This window comes from Manis javanica, chromosome 4, assembly GCF_040802235.1.
Source record: "Manis javanica isolate MJ-LG chromosome 4, MJ_LKY, whole genome shotgun sequence".
NCBI classification, from domain to species: Eukaryota; Metazoa; Chordata; class Mammalia; order Pholidota; family Manidae; genus Manis; species Manis javanica.
Genome location: NC_133159.1, coordinates 23,549,222 through 23,571,417, shown reverse-complemented (window position 1 = coordinate 23,571,417; position 22,196 = coordinate 23,549,222). Strand labels below are relative to the sequence as shown.

At 53.0% G+C, this 22,196-nt stretch overlaps 1 protein-coding gene across 3 annotated transcripts; it reads right to left on the bottom strand.

Annotated features, from left to right (window-relative positions):
- Positions 1–4,383: 4,383 nt before the first annotated feature.
- Positions 4,384–21,435, bottom strand: SERINC2 (serine incorporator 2). 3 transcript variants are annotated; one of them, XM_017641964.3, is made up of 10 exons: positions 21,286–21,435; positions 13,317–13,478; positions 12,325–12,515; positions 11,834–11,913; positions 11,299–11,436; positions 10,507–10,676; positions 8,749–8,839; positions 8,277–8,418; positions 5,892–6,107; positions 4,384–4,964 (listed from the first exon to the last, which is right to left on the bottom strand). In XM_017641964.3, exons 1-10 carry the CDS (start codon positions 21,322–21,324, stop codon positions 4,829–4,831), a joined length of 1,365 nt encoding a protein of 454 aa, XP_017497453.2. In that variant the 5' UTR covers positions 21,325–21,435; the 3' UTR covers positions 4,384–4,828. The 3 variants fall into 3 exon arrangements, with proteins under 3 accessions (XP_017497453.2, XP_036866599.1, XP_017497455.2); XM_037010704.2 differs by having other exon boundaries at positions 10,507–10,631; XM_017641966.3 differs by lacking the exon at positions 21,286–21,435 and adding an exon at positions 13,964–14,356.
- Between the last annotated feature and the right edge of the window lie 761 nt (positions 21,436–22,196).

The window sequence follows — 22,196 nt, the reverse complement described above, 5'->3', positions numbered from 1 at the left end:
ACACTCTTGTTCGTGGAGCCCACAGCACTCAGCCTCCTCTTCCAGCCAGAGAACTTCTCTGGGGTCTGGGAGAAACTGCCCCCCACCTCTGATCAAGCTTTTCTGGAGCCCTTGTGCCATCTCCCTCCAGGAGGAACCTCTGCTGCCCCCTCACTGACCCTTCCCACACTGCCCAGCAGCTCCTCAACAAACTGGGCCCCTTAGATGCCAGAGGTAGGAGGGGAAGTAATAATAATTTGCAGGTAAACTCTCTCTCCTGCTCCACACTCTTTTCAAACCTCCTCCAAGGCAAGGAGGTCCAGAATCTTCTTCAATGTGTTCGGCTAAGGAGAGAAAAATAGCATCTCAAAAAACTATCTTGTCACAATGTCTCCTGTTACTGAGCATACATATATGAATATTTATTATGCATTGATTTATAAATATAAATATAAATATATATACATATATATACAGTGTGTGTGTAGGGGTGGGGGACGGTGCTACTCTATTGCTACCCAAGAGTCCAGAGTAATGGAGATAAGTTTCTCCTATTCATTATTTTTATTATCACTAAAGTTAATGACTACCTCACATGTTATATCAGAAATACATTCAGTCAAAATATATAAAGAACTCATATGCCTCAACACCCAAAATACAAATAACCTGATCAATAAATGGACGGAGGACCAGAACAGTCTCCAAAGAAGACATACAAATGGCCAATAGGCACATGAAAAGAAGCTCCACATCACTAATCATTAGGGAAATACAAATTAAAACCACAATGAGGTATTACCTCACACCAGTAAGTATGGCTTCTATCCAAAAGACAAGAAACAACCTACACTGTTGGTGGGACTGCAAATTGGTGCAATGCTATGGAAAGCAGTATGGAGGTTCCTCAAAAAACTAAAAATAGAAATATCATTCAACCTAGCAATTCCACTTACAGGAATTTACTGGAAGAAAGCAAAATCCCTGATACAAAAAGATATATGCACCCCTGTGGTTCTCACCACACTGTTTGCAATAGACAAGATATGGAAGCAACCTAAGTGACCATCAATAGATGAATGGATAAAGAAGATGTGGTACATATGCACAGTGGAATATTATTCAGCCATAAGAAGAAAAGAAATCCTGCCATTTGCAACAACATGGATGGATCTAGAGGGTATTAAACTCAGTGAAATAAGCCAGGCGGACAAAGACAAATACTGTATGATTTCACTTACTTGTGGAATACAAAAACAAAGTAAAACAGAAGGAACAAAATGGCGTTAGACTCATATACACTGAGAGGTGACTCGTGGTTACCAAGGGGGAGGGTTGTGGGCAGGGGCAGGGGACAGGGCGAGGGGGACTGCTGAACCACTGTGATGTACATTGATAATAAAATTTTTTTAATTATTAAAAAAAATACATTCAGCTGCAAGGCACTTAATATCCAACTAATAGGGGCTTAAAATATTGGCATTTGTCTTCCTCAAGTAACAGAAGTCTGGAGTCAGACAGAGTAGGGCCAATACAGCAGCTCCAAGGCACGTCAAGGACCTGGACTCCTTCCATTTTTCTGTACCACAATCCTCTCCATGCTGTTTTCCCATCCTCAGGCTTGTTGCTTCACTGTCCCAAGATAGCTGCTGTAGCTCCAGGCATCACATTTGTGTTAAAACAGGTAAAGGAGGAATGTGTAGTGCCTTGTAAAAGCAAAGCAGAAACTTTTCTAGAATTGTTCCTTGGCATTCCTGCTTGGATCTAATTAGCCAGACCTTGTCAGTGTCCATTTCTAACTCTCAGGGGAGCTGCAAAGTGAGCAGTTGGCTTTTCCAGCCTTTGTGATAGAGGCAGGAAAGGGGGAAGGGGTTTGGGAATGTCTGCTGATTAACCAGCCTCTGCCTCAGGAAAGCACCATGCTCTATAGGTCACCAAGCAGCTACTGTTGCCATTTTATGGAAGCTGCAGTTGAGGCCCAGGGAGAGCAACTGGGTTGCCCAAGGTCATACAGTGAGATAGTGGTACAGATGAAACCGGAGGCAGGCCCAGAGCCCTTTCTGGTGCTCCACACTGTCTGTTCCCCCACGATCTGTAAACTTGGTACCACCAGGCTCAGCGCTGCTCTGGGCAGGCCGGGCTGAGGCTGCAGTGGTTTCTCTGCAGTGATGACAGCCCAGGCCTGGGGGCGGGACAGCAGGTGTCCAGGGACAGGGCACAGGCCCTTGGGGATGAGGGCAGAGCCTTCCGCAGCAGAGAAGCCCAGCCTGTCAGGGGCTGGAAGACAAAAAGAGCTGGGGTCCCACAGGCCTGTCCTATAGCCCACAAAGGAAGGGCAGTGATGGAGGGTGAGAGGGGAGAGCGGTGACAGAGAAGGGGGTATGAAGGAGAAGAGGAGTGACCGAGGACAAGGAGGTAGGTGACAGAGGAGGAGGAGAAAAAATGGGGGGAAGGGGAAGAGGGGAGGGGGGAGGACATAGGGAAGCCAGGATGCTGGAAAACAGGGGTGAGGGGGCACCCAACACACAGGCTGGGTGGGCTTCCAGCCCCAGGGTGGGCAGCAGGTCAGGCCTGACAGCTGCCTCCAACTCCACATCGACCACCAGGAAAGTGAATGTGACCCCTGCCTCACTGCAGGCGGAGGAAACCCGCTGGGGGCCAGCCAGGTGCCTGGGGCGGGGAGCGCTTCCTCCTCCTGGTGGGGACCGGAAACTGGGAGCGGAAACTCCTTCGCCAGGTATTCAGACTCCCCATTCTGGCCTCTGCCTCCTTCCCTGCCAGACCCTGGCACACAGCTCATGCTCAACACATGTTTGTTGAGTGAATAATTTGAAAACTATAGAGCAAAAAAGGATATAGAAGCAGGACAAAACTGTCCACATCCACTAGTGCATAGAAGAGGTTCTCAGGAGCACAGGGTGGGCTTTTCTCTTGAAGGTGGAATGGGGAAAGCAAGGAAATGCTCAGGCTGCCCCAAGGAGAGAGGGCCCCTCACTGACAGGCACCAGGGGACAAGAGCAGCCCCGGGGTCTGCCCAGGAGTGGACCATTTCTTCACCCCGGCCCCAGTCAGGCCCCCGCCCCACCTGCTCTTGGCCCCAGCACCTGCCTCCAGGGACTGAACCCTCCATTTCATCCACAGAAATCCTCCCAAAGTAACAACCTGACCATGTCACTGCTCTGCTAGAAACCTCCAGGGCTTCCTCAGGATCAGCTCACACCTTCACTGCTTTTCCCCTGCTCAAAAACCCTCAGTAGCTCCCCTATACCCTGAGGATAATATCTGGGCTCCTCACAGTGGCACTCAAGCACCTGTGTGCTTCCGGCCCAGGCCATCTCTCCACTCAAACCAACTCCTGACCCCCATGCCACCTGCTCACCCTGGTCCTGGACGGACCGCCATCTTTCTTGCTCACATGCTGCTCCTCTGCCTTGAGCACTTCTGTTCTTCCTGACCTGGCTGGCCCCCACTCCTTCTCTGGGCTGCCTCGTGTCGGGTGCCTCCTGATGCGCCCCGTGTGCCTGGGCTGCCTGCACCACGGCAACCCCCCAGCTGTGACCTGGGAGCTCCTCGGGAGCAGGTTGTGTCCCTGACCACCCTACCCGCAGCACCCAACAAACCCAGCCATGCCCATGTCCATTTGTTATACCCACAAATGGAAGGGGTGAAGGCCCTGGTAATTCACCACAATGTAAGACCAGGCTCTGGGGCCCCAGCCAGGAGCCTGTCAGTCCCGCTCACATCACTGTGCGCCTTCAGAGATGGGAACTGACAGTATTTATGGAGCACCTGCTGAGCCGGGCCCTTTGCACAGCTGGTTTCATCAGAACAGCCCGGGGGCGGGGGGGGGGCGGTGTTTTCCCTGATGAAGGAGAAGCCAGGGTTCAGGGGGATGATGGACTTGCTAGGAGCCCTATGGAAGCTCCTCGGCTTCTGAGGTTCACCGGGCTCCGGCCAGCATGGTTGACCCCAGGGCACAGACTCTTCCTCGCTGCACGGAGGCCTGGGGACGGGTTAGATTCTTCTCCACATTCCCCATGGCACCTGGCCCAGAGCAGGTGCCAATAACTGTGGCAAGGAGAAGCGCAGGGTGGTGACAAGTTCCTCTGGGATCCTGGTGGCAGGTCAGAGGTGGGCAGGACCTCACTGATGGCCCTGCAGCCAGCCCTCTCAGCCTCCTTGCATGAGCCCCTCTCCGCCCTGTGACCTCACCACCCCTCATGTGGACACGGCTCCAGGCTCCCCTTTTCTGACCCCAACTCCCTTTTCCCAAAGCATCTCCTTCCTCTATAGCCCTGGGCTCTCCATAACCAAACAGAGCCAGGTCCCTCTGTCTGGCCTCCATGGCCCCCACACTCTGTTCCCACCCCCCACTAGCCCGCACTGAGAGGGAGGCACAGAAAATGGGAAGGCACATGTGTTGGCTTGTTTATTGGGCAAAGTCTTAGAGACTGAGCAAGGCACAGAGTCCAGGAAGTGGGCGGGGTGCCCTGAGGGCACAGTCAGGAACACCCAGCCTCGTGCTAGGCACCACGGATGAGGGCTCCCACTCTGAGTGGCTCTGGGTGCTTCTCTCCTTCTGGATCCGCTCCTGGGGAGCCTGAGAACAAGGCGCTCTTTTTTCCCAAGAGGGTGAGTGTGGGTGGCCTGGACAAGGGTAGGGAAGGGGCAGCTCCATGGCTGGGGAGGCTGGAGGGGATTCAGTCTCAGGCCTGGTGTTCCCCATCCTGAAGGCACTCAGACTAGGGGGGGTGCCCTTCTCAGGGCCAAGTCCTGGAGAGGGTTGGAGACAGCTGGCTGACTGCCTCTGGGCCCCGAGGCACCGGGTGGGCAGGCTGCAGGGGCTGCCTCAGCTGAAGTCACGGCTGGGCAGGAGGAGGGGGGCTACCAGGGTCCACAGGTAGAGGAGCAGCCCGGCCCAGCTGGCACAGATCTTCACCCACACAGCGGTCCATGTACTGATCATCTTTCGGGTCTCACCGGGCCTGGAACACACCATCATCCCGCTAAGCTTGGCCCACATGTTGTGACCTCAGTCCTGGCCCTGACTTAAGACCCAGTTGTGACCCCAACTTCAACTCTGGTTCTTACTCTGTAACTCTAGCCCCTGATGGATACTTTTGACACTTGGCCTTATGACCCTTGATCTTGACATTGTACCAAAGATCCCACTCTTACCTCAATTTCAACCTTGACCCCAGTCCTAGACTGTCATAATATGACCTGACTCCTGGTCCCTGAGTTTGGGACTCTGGAAGCCTTGACCTTAGTCCTGGCCTCCAACCTAGACTCTGACCCTCAATCCTGTAACCCCATCTCTGGCCCCTGACCTATAATCACAGATCTGATATCTCTGACCTAAATTCTGACCCTTGACCCTGTGACCCTAATCCTGGTCCCTAACCTTGTTACTCTCATCTTATTTCATTGACCTACCAACTTCAGTCTTAGCTTTAAGGCTTCCTAACCCCATTATCACCAAATGACCAAGTTTGTGACTTTATATGGCCCCAATCTCAACCTGATGTCATGACTCCAATTCTTGACCCTGTGTCTTTGATTCTGACCCCATATGCTAATCCTAACCCTCCAACCATGAATCTCAAATCTGACCCTGTAATCCAAATCCTCACCCCGATCTGTAAACCCAGTCTGCCCTGTGCAGGGCCAGCCCCACCCCCCATGAGCCCCACTTTTCAAGCAGTTAGTGAAGGCCCCAGGCAGAGCTCACTACTGGTTGGGAAACAGGGCCTGGATGGGACAGACTCTGCGGAGGGTCCTAGATAGAACCTTAATGCCCAAGCCTTGAGGAGGCACCAGGAAAAACCCAGCTCGGGCCAGAGGAGAGGGGCCATGCAGCACACATCCCAAGCACCACGGGCTCCATCTGTGCCCAGGCAGGCTGCACACACCTGTACCAGTTGGTGAGCGTCATCATTATGTGCAGAGACGCGAGCACCAGGCAGAAGTGGAAGAAGGAGTAGCTGTAGGTGACACCGTCCTGCTCATTGTCAAAGGCCCGGCCCTCAGAGGCCGCCACCTGCTGCTGCTGCATGGCCTCGGGCCCAGCCAGGCACTCCTCTGTCTGCATCAGGGTGTTCACCTGCCGGTGGTCCGAGGAGCGCAGACTACGGGGGAGGGGGGAGGGGAGCAGTCAGGGCCATCGCCACCAAGGTGGGCAGTGGGCTGCATCGGGGACCTCACAGCCCTGGTCATGACAACAATGGGCATGACAGCCTCAGAGCCTCAGGGGCTGGTGACCTAGTGGTTAGGTCCTGAGCCCAGCAGTTAACTGCTTTGACTCTCAACTCTACCTCCACTCCCTGTGTAGCCTAGGCAAGGCACTTAACCTCTCTGAGCTTTAATTCCTAGTCTGTAAAATTGGAAGATTACATGGAAAAATAACCTAAAGCCCATACCCCTGTGCCTGGCCCAGAGCATAAGTCACAAATAAACTGTCACGATTATTCTGGTCGTCATTTGCCATTTCCGTAAACATGTATTGAGTACCTAGTACTGTAAAGGACCATACCAGGTATTACATTCATTAATAATGGTAATAATTAATAATGCTCATTTGCTATTAAGTTTGTTTTCCTTTTATTAGTTTTAGGTAGTTTTACCAATTACCTTCCATTTTCTTCATGTTCATAATAAAAAAATAACCATAGTAATGATTCTTTTCTGTCATTTCTTCTCTACAATGTTTTTAACAGTACTTAATAGTTTGAGACCCATATATACTTTTGAAAATTCAACTTGTATTTTGAAAAAAAGCAAACAGAAAGAGACCTAGATTCTGGTCTCACCCCACCAGACTGGGGAGTCCCCGCTACTGAGCTTCTGTTGACCCCACTCACCAAACATCATGCTGACACCCAGCACACATGAGCCCAGGTGGGGAGATCTGGCTGGGGGCAGAGCCACCCTCAGTACTCCCTGCCCATGGCTGCTTGTCAGTCTTTGCTTCCAGTTTTAAGGCCTCTGGGGCTCTCAGAGGTCTGCCCAGTGAGGCAGGCTGAGGAGGTGTGAATATGAGAAGAGGTGTGAATATGAGAAGTCTCAGGAAGCACAGCTTTGTGCCTGGGGTGGGATAAGGAGGGAAAGAGAACTGGGGGCAAGGCAGCTGTGCTCCAGCTCTGTGGCCACTGTGAGTCTGTTTCCCTATCTGAGGTCAAATGGGCCTTTCCAGGTTGGAAAAGGAGCCAAAGGAGAGAGATGTCGTCAACACCCACACCTGATGTGGAGATAGTGCTTTGAAAAGGACCAAAACAAAATGTGAAACAGCCTCAGAATGTTCCAGTGTGAGGACTGAGGCGGGCATCCAGGGGCCTGGAGGCACAGGGCAGCTCTTAGGAAACCAGGTTCTGCCTGGGAGGGCTGACGAGCAGGAGGAGTTTCCCTCCAAGGAGCAAAGGGGCGACTGGGAAAGTGGTGCTTGGAGAAACCCTGGGCCATGGGGAGGCAGTAAATGAGCCTGCCAGATTCCGTGAAAACAGTAATTATGCTCATTATCATCTAGTGACTCTTACAAAACAGCCACTCACAGCCACCCAGCTGTGCAAATGTTCAGTTATTTGCACTAATAGCAAACACTTGGCACCTACTACTTGCCAAGTTCTTTTCTAAGTGTTTTATACATATTAACTCATCTATAACCGTTCAACACTCCAATGATGTAGGTATTGTTTTTATCACTATTTTACAGATAAGGAAACTGAGGCCCAGAGAATGACTTGCCCAAGATCATACTGCTAGTAAGGAGCAGTGCCAGGCTCAAACGTAGGCAGTCTGGCTCCAGAGTCCACACAGATATGCACTTAAGATGCCCCTTTTAAAAAATTTGCCATGTAATCTTGAGCGTGAGCTACCCACTCTCAGGTGAAATTGTGAGGTCTCAGCCACCCAGGGCACTGGAGGTTATCACCCTCCTTTTACTGAAGAAGAATCTGAAGCGCAGAAAGGTTAAGCCTCTTACCCCAAGTCATACAGCAGGCGAGTGACAGAGCCTGGACCCGCTGGCGGCAGTCCAGGCTCCTTCCCTGACCACACAGCTGCCCGCACCCTACTGAGCTGGGCATGTGGCAACTCAAAATGCAGGAAGGGGCCCTGGACCAGGAGGCAAAGTCCAGCCCTGCCTCTGTAACCCCTTCAAGGGACTTGGTTTTTCCAGCAGCACAAGGCAGGTGCTGGACATGCTAGTTGCTGATGGGCCTTCGGTTTGGTGTATTAGCTTTCACGTCAGGGCCTGGGCCCCCAATCTTGATCCCTCCTCAGAAACCAGACCCCCACCATACCTGATGAAGAACGTGCACAGGATGAATATGAGGAGGCCCACGATGCTTGGGGCATCCCACCAGTGGGTCTCATAGCCCTCGGGGCCTGCCAGGATGGTCCCGTTGCCGAAGCGTGTGAGCAGATGGGGGTTGCATTTCTGGTCTGGGGATGGGAACATGGTTACTCTCAGCCCATACAGGCCAGGTCTCAGGAGCCAGATAGCCCTGAGGATGGGTGGAGAGCCAACCCAAATGGACAGACAGACAGACACAACCAACCATCCAAGTCCCAGCAACAGCCAGCACTTAGCAGACGAATGACAGAGACAGTTCCAGGAACACGTGGGGTCCCCCCACCTCCATGAAGGACTGTGCCTCAGAACAGCCTGGGGCTGGGATGTCCCTGTCAACTGTGAGGGTTCCCAGCCCCCCAGGGAGCTGTTGCTGACCCAGGAATGAGGCCAGGCCTCCTCAAACCCAGGCCTGTACTCACCAGGGACATTAGACAGGGCCAGCCAGGTTACGAACATAGTGTAGAGTGTGACGACCGAGGCCTGCAGCAGACCGGAGTTAGGCTGGGCGTTCTGGCAAGAATGGCCCATCAGTAAGACCCCTGCTGGACTCAGGGACATCCCACCGCCACCCAGCCCACTCACACCCAACCAGGAGGCTCCTGGACACCCCACCACCCTAGGGCCCTCTCACCCAACACCCTTTGGGAAAACACAGCACCCAGGCCACCCACCACTCACCCAAAGGTGAAGTTCTAATTCTCTTCACAGATTACCCAACCTTGCTCCCCTACTGACAAGCCCTCAAGAGCAGCATCTCTTCATACTTAGAATTAAAGCCCCCTCACCATGTGCCCTGAAGGGTCATCTCCACCGGACATCCTGCCATACTCCTGCCTAGTAGCTATGCTCCAGCCATGGTGGCCGCCTCTCTGCCTACAGAACCTGCCAAGCCTTCTCCCACCCCAGGGCCTTTGCACTAGCTTTGACCTCTCCCTGATGTGCTCCACCCCCATAGCTCCACACAGACAGCCCTCTTTGGCATTCAGGCCTACACTCAAACAGAACTCCCAAAAAGGCCTTAAAAGCCCTGACTAGGGCAGGCCCTGGCCCTGCTAGCACGCCTACTCTTTAGTCCACACCTTCTTTTATGTCCTACACAGCACTTACTAACCAAAATAACCTTGCCTAGCCTGGCCTCCTCTTAGTGGTTCCTCCCCACTCATCACACACACACTTGAAAATTTGAATCTCAACTCTCTGTTGAAGAGTGCAGGCTCTGGAGCCAGTGTGCTGGGTTCAAATCCCAGCTCCACCCCTTACTCGCCATGTGACCTTAGGCAAGTCTCTACTCCTCTGAGCCTCTGTTTCCTTATCTGGACAGTGGGGATGACAATGGGGTACAGACTGAATGACATGACAGATGCCATTAACTGTCAGCTGTTATTGGTATTCTTCCTCCTCTTCCTCCCAGCAACAGCCCCAGTATATAGAAGAGGGCTAGGTACACAGTAAGTGCTCAGGAGTTATTTGCTGAATGACTACTGATTGCTTGTGACCCAGGACAGAGGCATCAAGTCTCTGGGCTTCAATTTTTTCACTGGAAAATGGAGGCACTGACCAGAAGCAAGGTTCCCAACCTTTCTGCTAAAGACCTTCAAAAACCACCTGAGGGACCTCTGAAACGCCTGGGGTAGCTGGAATTCCAACCCCTGAAGTACCACTGGACTGATAGGCTTTTTCCCACGAACAAACAAGTACTTTGGGAGCCCCACCCATTATCCCAGACGCCCTGGGGTTGGAACTAGAATTGTGCCTGCCTGCCAACACCACTTGAGATGTCTAGGAAGGGGCACTCAGCGACCCTCTCTAAGGTTCTCCCTATTTGCAGAAAAACAACGATGACAGTAATAATGATGCTGATGGCTGAGGTCTGAGGGATATCTGTGTGCCAGGCACTGCTCTAAGTTCACAAGTATGACCTCAATCCTGAGAATAACTCCACCTGGTAAGTATTATTATCCCCATGTTACATCTAAGATGAGAGAGGCCCAGAAAGGTTAAGGTACTTTTCCAAAGTCACCCAGCATAATAGAGGTGAGAGTCCAGACTAACCTAGGGTGGCTGACTTGGGTGCCCACACTCTTAACTCAAGCCTGTGACTGACAGCCCCTGCCCAGGACTCCAAGGTTCCTATAAGAAGTCCCCCATACCAGGCGCCTGGCTTCAGGCAGGCTCACCTGGACCTTGGGCAGGACGGCGACAATGGAGACGCAGAAACAGAAGGTGAGGTTGAGGCTGATGAAGATCTTGCCCTTGTAGCAGGCGTCCGATGGGGTGTAGTAGATGAACAGCAGCGTCACAGCTGCGATCGACAGCGCATAGAAGAGGAGGGTGAAGAAGAAGAGACCTGGGCAGGGGGGCAGCCAGCAGCTGGGTCACAGGCCCAGGGACACTCCCACCTTGGCTCCCTTGAGAGGGCTTGGTGGGCAGTCCTCCCCACCTCGGGCCTCAGCTTCCTCTTCGGAGGAAGGACAGTCATGTCTCCTGAAGCCCATCATCACCAACACCTATGTGAGGTTTTGCCCCATCCTGAACTAAAATGATTCACTTGTCTTAAATATGGTAACCAAAAAGTAAATACAGTGAATACCCATCAGTCTTTACAAAGTGAGCCAGCCGTGCCGGTGATCTCTGTCACAGGCCAGCACCGTCAGAGGTGAGAAAACCAAGCCAGTGCTCAGTCAGCCCTTGACTGATTCAGAAGAACAGAAAGAACTGAACAGGGACCCGTGTTGCCAACGGGGTTTCAGTGACCAAGTGTCATGTCAAGTTTGGTCTGGCCTAGCTGTGTGTGGCCTGTCCTGCAGGAACCTCTGAGCCAGACCTTGCCCAGGCCTCTCCAGCTCAGCTCTCCTGTGATCCCCCAGGCAGGAGGCTGCCTGTGATGACCTCCGGGTGCCGGGCTTCAGGGACCTCTGGCTGCTCAGGAAGCCCCAGTCCCATACGCAGGCCGGCTGGGTGGCACTGACCTGCGTACCAGGCTCGGGAGTCACACTCCTCAGCTTTGCCCAGCCAGCGCTGGTTCCAAGAGTGTGCGAAGTCGATGAGCAGCACCAGCTGGATGAGGATGAAGAGGAAGGAGCCTGCCACACCGAAGTAGAACCAGACTGGGTGGGGAGAGGGGAGTGAGGCGAGGAGTCCAGCCAGGGGGCGGCAGCCTGAGAGCCAGGGCCCACGGCCCCGCCAGGCCTCCCTCTCACGCACATTCGCTCACTCAACAGTCATTTGTGCCACACCCTGCAATGGTGACACTGAGAAGCGAAGTCCCTACCCTCATGGAGCCCCGAGCTGTGCTTAGAGACACAGCATGGCAGGGTGTGCGTTAGGATGAAGCAGGTTTCCCCACCTCTAAGCTGCCAAAAGGCCACGTGGCCAAGTACCAGAGTGCCGTCTTCTGACCTGGGGATGATGACCCAGCCAGCACCTGGGAGCTTGTGCAGAGAGCAGCCCCCTCCCATGCTTCTCCTTCCAGAGCCCTCATCCTTCCCCACCAAGGCCACCTACTATTGGAGAAGGAGCCGTCCGGGATGTAGAAAGCCCCCACAGTGATGCCCACGAGGATCAGGAACTTAAAGAACCAAAACCTGAGTGGCGGGATAGACAAGAGAGCTTAGCAGGGGAGGGTCGGGCCCCAGAGCCCTACCCACAAAGAGCAGGTACTGGGACAGGTGAAGAGGGGCTTTCTGGAGTTCTGATGGGCACAGAAAGTCTGTCCTGGCCCTAGGAAAAACCCTGAGGGCAGACGGAAGAGCCAAGTAGGGCTGAGGGTGGTCTCCCAGGTTCTTGTCCCAGCCATGCCACCAAGGTACCTTGTGGCTTCGGCATGCTGTTGCCCTTTCTGAGCTTTATTTCCTCATCTGAGAAATGGGAATAACTAAACGAGCTGATCTCTGTGCTTCGGCAGTTCCTGAGTTCTGAGGGTAGGGTTTGGAGATGGCTGAGGGTAGGGTCCAGTAGAGGAGGGGAAACCACTGCTGGAGGGTCCCGTCCCTCACCCGTTTTGGATGGCAGCCCTGGGGTCCTGGCTGCTGCGCACGCAGATCATGAGCAGGGTGAATAGGAAGAAAAAGGCTGCCGTGGCGAAGCACATGCGGTAGACAGCACGGTGGCCGAGCAGGGAGCCACAGTTGATGTGGCCCTGAGGGATGATGGGCGTCCCGGCCCCCTCCTCACACACCCAGGGCAGCTGTGGAGGCAGAGGAGCTTGAGAACACCACCCCACCCAGAACCCGGGCCACCTCGCTGAGGCCTGCCTGGAGAGAGGTCTCCCAGCAGGGGCTGGGCCCCACCAGGAGCCTCCCACTTCCCTCTCCACCCCCACCCACCTCTGGAGCTGAAGGCCTCCAAGTGACCCCGCCCCCCAACCTCAGTACCCCAAGATGGTCCAGTACATCCTGTTACTATCATCCCCACAGCCTCAGGGGTGCATGGCACTGAGGAAAGCAGGGCTTCCACACGCCCTCCATCCGCCACCTATATTAGGACCCCCTGGGATTCTGGGGGAGACAGAGATCCCAAGGCCCCTCTCCTGCAGAACTAGAGTCTCTAAGGTGAGGTCTGACAATCTGCATTTCTAGCAAACTTCCAGGAGATTCATACCTTTATTCACACTAAAATGTCAGAACCACTGGTCTAAATGTCCCACTGGTTATGAACACTGAAATGATGGGGAGAGCTGAGACCCAAATCTGGGCTGGAGTATTAATGGGGACAGAGCATGACCTGGGCCAATTTCTAGTGGGGGGTGAGAATGATGAATAAGATTTTCCAAGGGGATTGTGACTTATGAAAAGCCAGAATTTCCAAGTGAGGTTCAAACTCTCTTCCCCACATGAAGAAACACCTACTATTGCCAACCTTGGACCATCGGTGTGCCAGAACATTCCTGCCTATCTCTTCTTGACCCAAGCCTGGAGCAGCAGAGCCTCCACTAGGGCAAAGTCCCATAGGCTGCTCCCCATGGCGCTCCTGCCCCAGGACTACTCACCTTGTGGAGCTGACTCTCCACACCAGGACTCAGCATGATTACGGACACCAGCACCCCCAAGAAGAGGAAGGCCGTGAAGATGAGGCGGCTCACGGTGGAGTTACGGCTGGAGGGGCAGCAAGTGCACAGGATGCACGGGGCAGAGCCACAGAGGCAGGATGCCTGCAGGGGAGGACAACACGATGCCCTTACGCTCCACCTCTTCTCCCCGGCTCTGTCCAGCCCCCAGCACCTGACCACTTAACACCTCCAGATCTTCCCAAGCTTGTCCGCACTACACCAGGCAGGGGCACACATCTTCCCCAGATGTTATCCCATTTAATTTTCAAGTCTTAGGGAGTCAAGTGGGGTCGTGAGGAAGCCCATCCTGGAAAAGCCTGAGTCACACTGCTGCTTACTTAGGGGGAGGCAGAGAGGTTAAAATAAAAAAATCCGGAAGGCCAGCTGTCACTAATTAGCTAGCTGTGTGACCTTATACCAGTCCCTCAGCCTCTCTGAATCTCAGTTCCCTCTTCTATAAAATGAGAATCATACCAGAACATACATGTCACAGGAATTTTAAATTGTAGCCTCCCCAGGTTTCCTTTTCCCCTTCCCTGCTTATTCTCCACAGAACTTACTATGATCTGATTGGTTTTATCTTTTACCTATGTTTGTCTGCCTCCACCTCCTAAGCCTGTAAATTCCACCAGGACAGGGGTTTTGTCCGTTTTGTTCACTGTGGTTGTCCCAGAAATTGGAATGGTGCCTGGCTCATAGTAGGAGCTCGGTGACAATGTTGAACAACTATCAAGAGTTCGGCATAGTACCAGACACGAGTTAAGAGCCCAAGAAAGAGGGAGGGTATGCTAAACATCTGCTGCGAGAAGGGGATGAAGAGCTGCGCGGGGCTGCAGCCTCCCGCCGTGTGGGCTGGGCCAGTCTCGGGCAGCGGCGGTCCAACCCTTTCCCGATCCGGCCCCTCGGGCCCCGCTGGCGTCGCCCCTCCACTCCCTGGGCCGGGCTGAAATCATTTAGGGTCTGGCGACGCCCTACCATTCACGGCTGGTGCCCCAAAAGGAGGCTCACCCTTCCGGGAGGCGGGTCCTCAGCCCAGCCTGTGAGAAAACGGGCCCACCTCCAGATCCGCCTGGTAAACTGTCTGTCTTCCCCCAAGAGCCCCGCCTCCTCAGCCAGGTGTCTGGGTCCGGAGAGGAAGGAGGCGGGCCCCGCCCGGGCCCCGCCCCCTGGGGCAGGAAGGAGCGCGAACCCTCTCACCCTGGCTCCCGCACTGCGAGTGTGCCCCGGACAGGACTGCCAGGGCCTCCTTTAGGCTGGGGGAGGCACAGAAGCCGAGAGCTGACAGATGAGGAGGCACTCTCCTGACCAAGGGCAAGAAAGTGTTCCGGACGCCCTGGGGAGGGCGGGGCTGGTGCCGCAGGGAGAGAAAGAACGCTCTCGTGGCCAAAGCTTCACAAGCAGGTGGTGAGTGGTGAGGATGGCCAGGCTGGCAGGGCCTGGCAGCCACGCGCGGGACCATCCTTAGAGCAACCTGAGGGTTGAAAGCCAGGAGGGACGGGGGCAGCCTTACACTGAAAGATGAGCTGCGTGGAGAGCAGGCTGAGAGAGGCCCCTCGCTCCTCGGGCCCTGTAGGCTGCTTTCTGGACTGATCACAAAGCATACAACACACTCTGCGTGAGGTGTAGCTGCCTTCCTGACCCCCTTCCTTTCTCCCTCAGACTGGAAATGCCCCTTCTTACCCATCTCTCACCCACAAGGTAAAATACAACATGGAAGCTAAATGAAATGTTTGCAGAATGAATTTCTTCCTCATGGTCCAGGTCATAACGGCCCACCTGTCTGGTAACTTCTAGTCATATTTGTATCTCCCTCCTCAAGCCCTGCCTCCTATCCATAGCTACCCTTTTGGGGATGAGGGGTTAAGCAAAGGCCAGAAAAGAGTTTAGTAAACCATTAAGAGTATTCTCATTAGCAGAGCAGGCTATGAGTCCCATTTTACAGAGGAGGAAACAAAGATCAGAGAGGTTAGAAAACTTGCCAGAAGTCACCCAGCAAGTGGACAGAAGTGCTGAGATTAAAGTAATAATAGTGATAGCTACCCTTTATGAAGAGTTACTCAGTCCTAGGCTCTGTGGTGAGCACCTTATCTACATTAAGCCTCACTGACTACAAAGTGTGTTGTAACCTCCCATTTACAAATGGGGAAACTGAGACTCAGAGAGGTGATATGATAAAGGTCACACAGCAAATAAGCAGAGGAGCTGGGATTCAAGTTCAAGTCTGTCTGCACCAAGAGCCTGAGAACTCATTGATGGCAGTCTCATTTCATTTCCAAACACCCCAGGGATGAAAACAATTCTTCTGAAGCCAGAGAACAACACCAAGGGAGACCAGCAGGCACTGACCTCAGGAAGCAGGTGCCTATGTACCTGGGTCAAGGCCTGGCTCCGGCTTGTTATCATTTCAATTTGAAACATTTGAGACACAAGAAAAGCTGCCCCACTATAGTTAAGGAGCCTGGCCTTTCAATTAATTCTGGCTCTTGGAGATCAAAATCCAGGTGTTCCTGATACCTGAAACTTCAGGATTCCCAAGGGCCTGCAGTTAGCCAAAGACCAGATCAGGGAGAGTAAAACACATCAGTGCCCCTGCTTCCAGAGCATCCTTGCAATTTTCATGCTTTCCCACCCAGTCACCCACGTCTGGAACCACCCCAACACAAACCTCTTCCTACAGAAGTGACAGCCCCTGGGAGTAAAGACAGACATGTGCACACACACTACACATGCAAGTTCACTGTGGCGCTGTTCAGACCAGGAAAACAGGGAAAATGAAAAATAACCGAATCCCTACCAATACATCATGGTTACGCCCCTAAGAGGACCTCCCTATTAAATGGAGCAGATGTATAGGTAACATTTTAATGGGTATATGAAACTAAACATAGTTAAATATAAATTATACCTCAATACAATTTGTTTTATTATTAAAACATAAAAATTCTAAATTGTGGGGGAAAACATAAAATAGGCATAAAGCTTTAGATTTTATGAACTTATTAGGATCTCAAGAGAGTGCAAATAACCTAAATGCCCAACACCAGCAGGCAGTGGTAGCCCATTTACTCCATGGAATGTTCTAGAAGCAGAAAAGATGACCATTACTAGGCTCAGAGCAACATAGACCAATGCTTATGATGCAATGTGAGAGACCAAGGCAGACTATAAAACCGTTCCTGCACTGAGATTACAACTACCACCACCCAAAAATGCACTCAGGGGAAAGATAGCAACGGAAGAACAGCGCAATGCCAGCTGAATCTTAGCACCCTCCAGGTTCTCAGAATGGAGAACTCAGAACTTAGGAAGGCCTGGGTCTAAGAGATTTCAGTCTGCAAGCTTCCTTGGCATTCAGCTGGTCCAGCCCTAATGAAGAATCACCCCGAAGGCAGTCTCTGCTGCTCAAACATTGGCAACGACAAGGAGCTGCCTACCTCCCGACGCAAGCTGGACAGCTCTGGAGCCGTGCGTGGTCTGGTGTGATGGGAATGGGCTGTCACTGAGTCATTCACATTCTCTAATGGTTGGCCCTACAGCCAGGTACTAAGAACGACTCCTGAGGGTACTGGGTGGGTGGGAGAGGCAGGTGAAGGCTGGGACACAGTTTAAAGTTGTTTTATATCAAACTGGCCCTCCACTTCCAGATATTACTCCAAAATATTGAAAGCAAGGACTCAAACAGGTATTTGCATATACATGTTCATAGCAGTCAAAAGTCAAACAATAGCAAAGGTGGAAGGAACCCAGTGACCATCAACGGATGAACGGATAAACAAAATGTGGTCTATACATACAACAGCATATTGTTCAACTTTAAAAAGGAAAAATATTCATGCTACACCATGGATGAACCTTGAGGACATTATGCTAAGTAGAAGCCAGACACAAAAGAACAAATACTGTATGATTCCACTTAGATGAGGCACCTAGAGTAGTCACATTCATAGGGACAGAAAGTAGAGCAGGGGTTGCCAGGGGCTGGGGGGGAGGGGGAAAGGGAAGTTAGTATTTAACAGGTATGAAGTTTCAGTTTAGGAAGATGGAAAAGTTCTGAGGTAGATGGTGGTGATGGTCATACAACATTATGAATGTATTTAGTACCATGGAACTATACTTAAAAATGGTTAAAATGGTAAATTTCATGTTATGCATATTTTACCACAGGAAAAAAAGGAAGGGGCAGGGAGTTTTCAGGGAAGATTAGGAAGTTAGCTAGGTGAGGAAGGGAAAGGTCCTCCTACAAAGGCAATAATGTACAAAGCTGCAAGAAACACTGTATTCTCAGGGCAGCTGGGCGAGAGAAGCAGAGGCTGATGGGAATGATGGCCAAGGTCCCTGTAGGTCATGCCAAGGAGTCTGGACTTTATCCTGAAGGCCATGGGGAACCATTGCTACAGAAGAAGCATAACATTGGATTTGCATGTTAGAAATGTCACTTTGGCCACAGAATGGAAGACATCAAGGGGGGTGGTCTTTGAGAACAGGGGATGTTTTTAAGTGAATCTGAGAACTGACACTAAGAGGAAGAAGACAGATTCTAGAGTTCTTATTGTGTGCTTTAGCCAGTAAATAGTTCCTCCCCTAATAATACCATTCATTTGAGATGGATATCATTTTGATGTTAAAAATAGAAAACCACTTTTAATATATATCACATTCCTGAAAATAAAAGACAAGTCCTTGAAAACTGAAAATAAAAGTTAAAATAGTAAATTTTATATTATGTGTATTTTGCCATTATAGACAAAAAACTGGTCCCAGCAAGAATGGGATTCAGACTTCATGGACAACCTCTTAACTGTCTGAGCAACCCCAGGACTAGACAAAACACAGGAAAGAAGAGGTCAGCCCCCAAACCACCCATTGCACACTTACTTCCCCCATGCAGCACTAAGAATAGAGGGCCTAGTCTTGGCTCTGCCAAACTGCAGTATGACCTTAGATGTGTCTCTTTTCCCCACCATGGGACTCAGTTTCCTCAGCCATAAAATGAGCTCCTGGGCAGGATAGTAAGCAGCTCAGAGCCCGGGCTCTGCAATTGGACAGCTCTGGGTGTCACAGCCTTCACCATTTCCCTGCATGTGGTCTCAAGCACTTTACCACTCTGGGGGTGTACAGAGCGGCCACTGCACTCCAACTGCAAGCTAAGTATGTTAGTGTGCTTTTCTCCACCCCACTTAGTCCTTACTCTGTTAAAGGCACACTGTTCTCTCCATTTACACAGTAATGAGAGAGGCATAGTGACTGCCCATAGCCACACAGCTGAGAAGAGGCCAACCCCTAGATGTGAGTTCAATGGGTCTGACCCAAAGGCCTTCAAAAGCCCTCCCTACATATTTGCTGGCCATCCAATGCACCATGTGCCAGCTTGCTCAATGACTCCCATCCCACTGTGGGCCCATCTTGTCTCCTCCAAGCCAGCACTCACCTCAGCCCAGGACAAATGTTGACAGAGAGGTGTTGAAGGGCAGATGCAAATGCATCACAGCTGCAAGAGTATAGAAGTCTTTCCCACCAACCGGTGTGCCCAACATTCCCGCTCCAGAGGCCTGGGAACCCCCTATTAGAACTTTACTCCTGTGGGGCAAATCTCCATCGATACAGGTTGTTACTGGTATCCAGGAGCCCCCAACCACACCACTTAATACTGTGTGGCTGTGGGGAAATCACCTTCCCTCTCTGATCCAGTTTCTTCATTATGAAATGGCAGTAGTCGTAGTAACTACCTCACTGGGGTCACTATGAGAAGTAAATGAAGGGTATATGCAATATGCTATCTTTGCCCAGCTCTGTGCTGTCCGTGCTGGTCCACAGCAAGGACGCAGGAAATGGTAGCTGTTGTTGGTACCATTATCTGTGCAATAGGATCATATTTCCCAGGGCTGAAGGGAGCAATGAGATGGCATGGGTGAGGAGCTCAGCACAGCTGAGCATGCTGCAGATACTCAGTAAATGTCAGAGGTCAGAAGCCCAGGCAGAGGCCACTGAAAGGAAGGGCAGGTTCCTTGGAGACACTAGATATTCATGAAGTCAACTTCCCAGTTCTGGGCCAGCCCTGTGTCTCAGGCACCCAGGATGGGAAGGGAGCGAAGGTGTGGGTAGAAGCCTGGACCAGAAATCAGATTTAAATCCTAACTGTGCAGTTCCCCAACCTTTCACCGTGCAACCTCAGGCAAGTCAGCTAACCTCTCTGGGTTGCAGCTCCCTCAGCTGTAAACAGTTTGGGCAGGCCTGTCAGGGGCCTTCTGGTCTCAGCATTGTGCGATGCCAAGACTCAGAGACTAGCACTTGGCTCCAGGGGGAATTTCCCACCCACCTTTCCAAGATGATAACAATTGGCTCCTATTTCCAGCACTCACTTATGCCAGGAATCAGGCGGGGCACTTTTTAATCTCCCAATAGCATTATGAAGGAGGCAGATGGGGAGTCAGAGGCACAGGGACTGAGGAGTGTCCCCTCAACACCCACCACCCCCATGCCCGCCCAAACGGAACTCCAGTCAACTTCTGGGAAGCTTTCCCTCCCCAACCAGGAAGCAAACCCTTCCTGGCCAGAGACCCAGCCCAACGGAGAATTCACTGGGCGAGGAGGGATCTTGGGGACCAGCTCTTGAGTCCTCCTCCTGCACGCGCACACACACACACACACATCACAGGTGGGGAAAGGGAGGCCCAGAGAGAACAGGAAACTGCCCAGGAACCCACTCTAAAGCCTCTCTGAAACGTCGTTCTCAGAAAATAGTTGTAAACTAAGTCTCTAGATCCCTCAGCTCCCAGCCCTACACCCCATCCTAACACACACACAAATCAGGGACAAAGGAAAGCAAGTCCTGAGACTCGGCAGCCATCAGATCCCCTCTTGCTCTCTGCATCTCTTTGTGTGGGGAAGGGGGGAGGGGGCTGCCTGAACGAACCTCGGGTTTAATGAAGGGCAGAGGGAAAGGAGAGGGGGCTGGGAAGAGGGAAAGGAGAAGGGGCCTCCCGGCAGGGAGTCTGGCTGAAGCTCCTCCGCTATGCTGGCTGCAGCCCCAAAATAGAGGCTGGCGGCCCCCCGGGTCCCTGAGCCCAGGCGACTAGGTACTACCCCTATACCCACACCCTAACTTTCTTCAATTCCTGGGTCTTCCAATCCAAAGTGGGCCCCGGGCGGCGGTGGCAACCCACACCCATCTCACTTCAGGGTGGCCTAGAAAGGCAGACGGGGTTTCCTCCCCACCCCCACTTGGTGTCTGAGGCCCAGAGGGGAAGGGTCTGGGGCTCCACGGGCGGAGTGCCCCGGAGTTAGCGTGAGCCAGACTGAATGAGGCTGAGACAAGGATGCAGAGTGACCGGTAGATTGGACAGACCAACAGACACTAACAGTACACTGTGACTAATGTAGAAGCCATGGTTTGACAAAGACAGACAAACGAACACAGATATCAGACAAGTACAAACGGGCAAACAGGCAGTCGGGCAGGGGCAGACTGTCAGAGAGACAGAGAAGGGCGCACGGCAGAGGCAGGGCCCTGGCAGGCCACACAAAGAGTCAGGGGCGCACCGCAAGGACAACTCCAAGTTGGGCGAGGCGGGGCCGAAGCGCGCACCCCGACCCCTGGCTCTGGCCTCAGTCTCCCCACTTCGCGGCAGGGGCGCCCGCCCAGGCCACAACACTCCCCCGCCCCGGCGCGCCCCAACCCCTCCCCGGCGGTAACCCGAGCCCCGGACGCCAATCGTCCCTGCGCCCGCGGGCCCCGTATGGGGGTGACGATACCAAGTGAGGCGGGAGTCCAGGGGCAAGGAGACGGGCCCCGAAAGACAAGTTTGGAAAAAAGAGAAAGAAGAAACTGTTTGGAGGAAAAAGACAGGATGAAAGTACGGGGCCAAAGAAAGAGCAGACGTCGCAGGCGGACGCGGGGGTCGCGACTCACGCAGCTCAGCAGGGAGCAGGCACCCAGGCAGGCCCCCATGGCGGCGGCGGCGCGACCGCGGGGAGCGGGACGCGGGGAGCCGGACAGCGGCCGGGGGCCGCGGGATCCTCGGGCCCTGGGAGCCCCAGCCTGGCCCCGCCCCGCCCTCGCCCGCCCCGGCCCCGCCCCACCTGCCGAAGCCGCTCGCCGCTTTCCGGCGGCGCTCGGAGCCTCGCCAGACTCACCTGGGACAGGTGCGCTGGGCAGGACTCGTTAGGAAAGTGAGCAGCCCCGGGATTCCCTCGGCCGCGCGAGCCACACAAGTGGCTCCGTCCCTGGCCCGGGTTTGAGTCTGGTTCAAAGCAATGGTTTGGAATTACTGGGACCTGGGCTCGAGTCCCGATGAGGCCACAGTGTGATCTCACAACACTGTCACCACGAAGGGGCAGAAGCCAAGAGGTGGTCACCCCTGACTGCTCGACGCTTGGCGTAGAGTCTCTACCTAATATATAGGTGTTAAATGATGGATGGTTAAATAAAGAAACTTGGGCAAGTCGCCTCATTTCTCTAAGGCTCAGTTTCCCCATCTGGCAAGTGAGGATATAAACCTCATAGGGCCGTTACAACACAGTAGGTGCCTGACAAATGTGATCTCCCTGTCCACCCTGTTTCTCCCAAGACCCGGGCCTTGCCCTCTTTCTGCCATCCTCTCCTCCACCCACTTGTTCTTCAAGGTCTACTGACTCCTATCTTGGGCCACACATTCCCCAGAACCATTCCTACTCCATGGTTCATCGCTCTCCAGGGATGCCCAACCCCGGCCCCAGCTAAGGAGGTCAGAGGGGTGGGTGGGTCACATTCTTGGCAGAGCACCCTGCCAGGGTAGGTGCAGAGACCCAGAAGCAGGGCTCTGTAATTACTCTCCGTTCGCC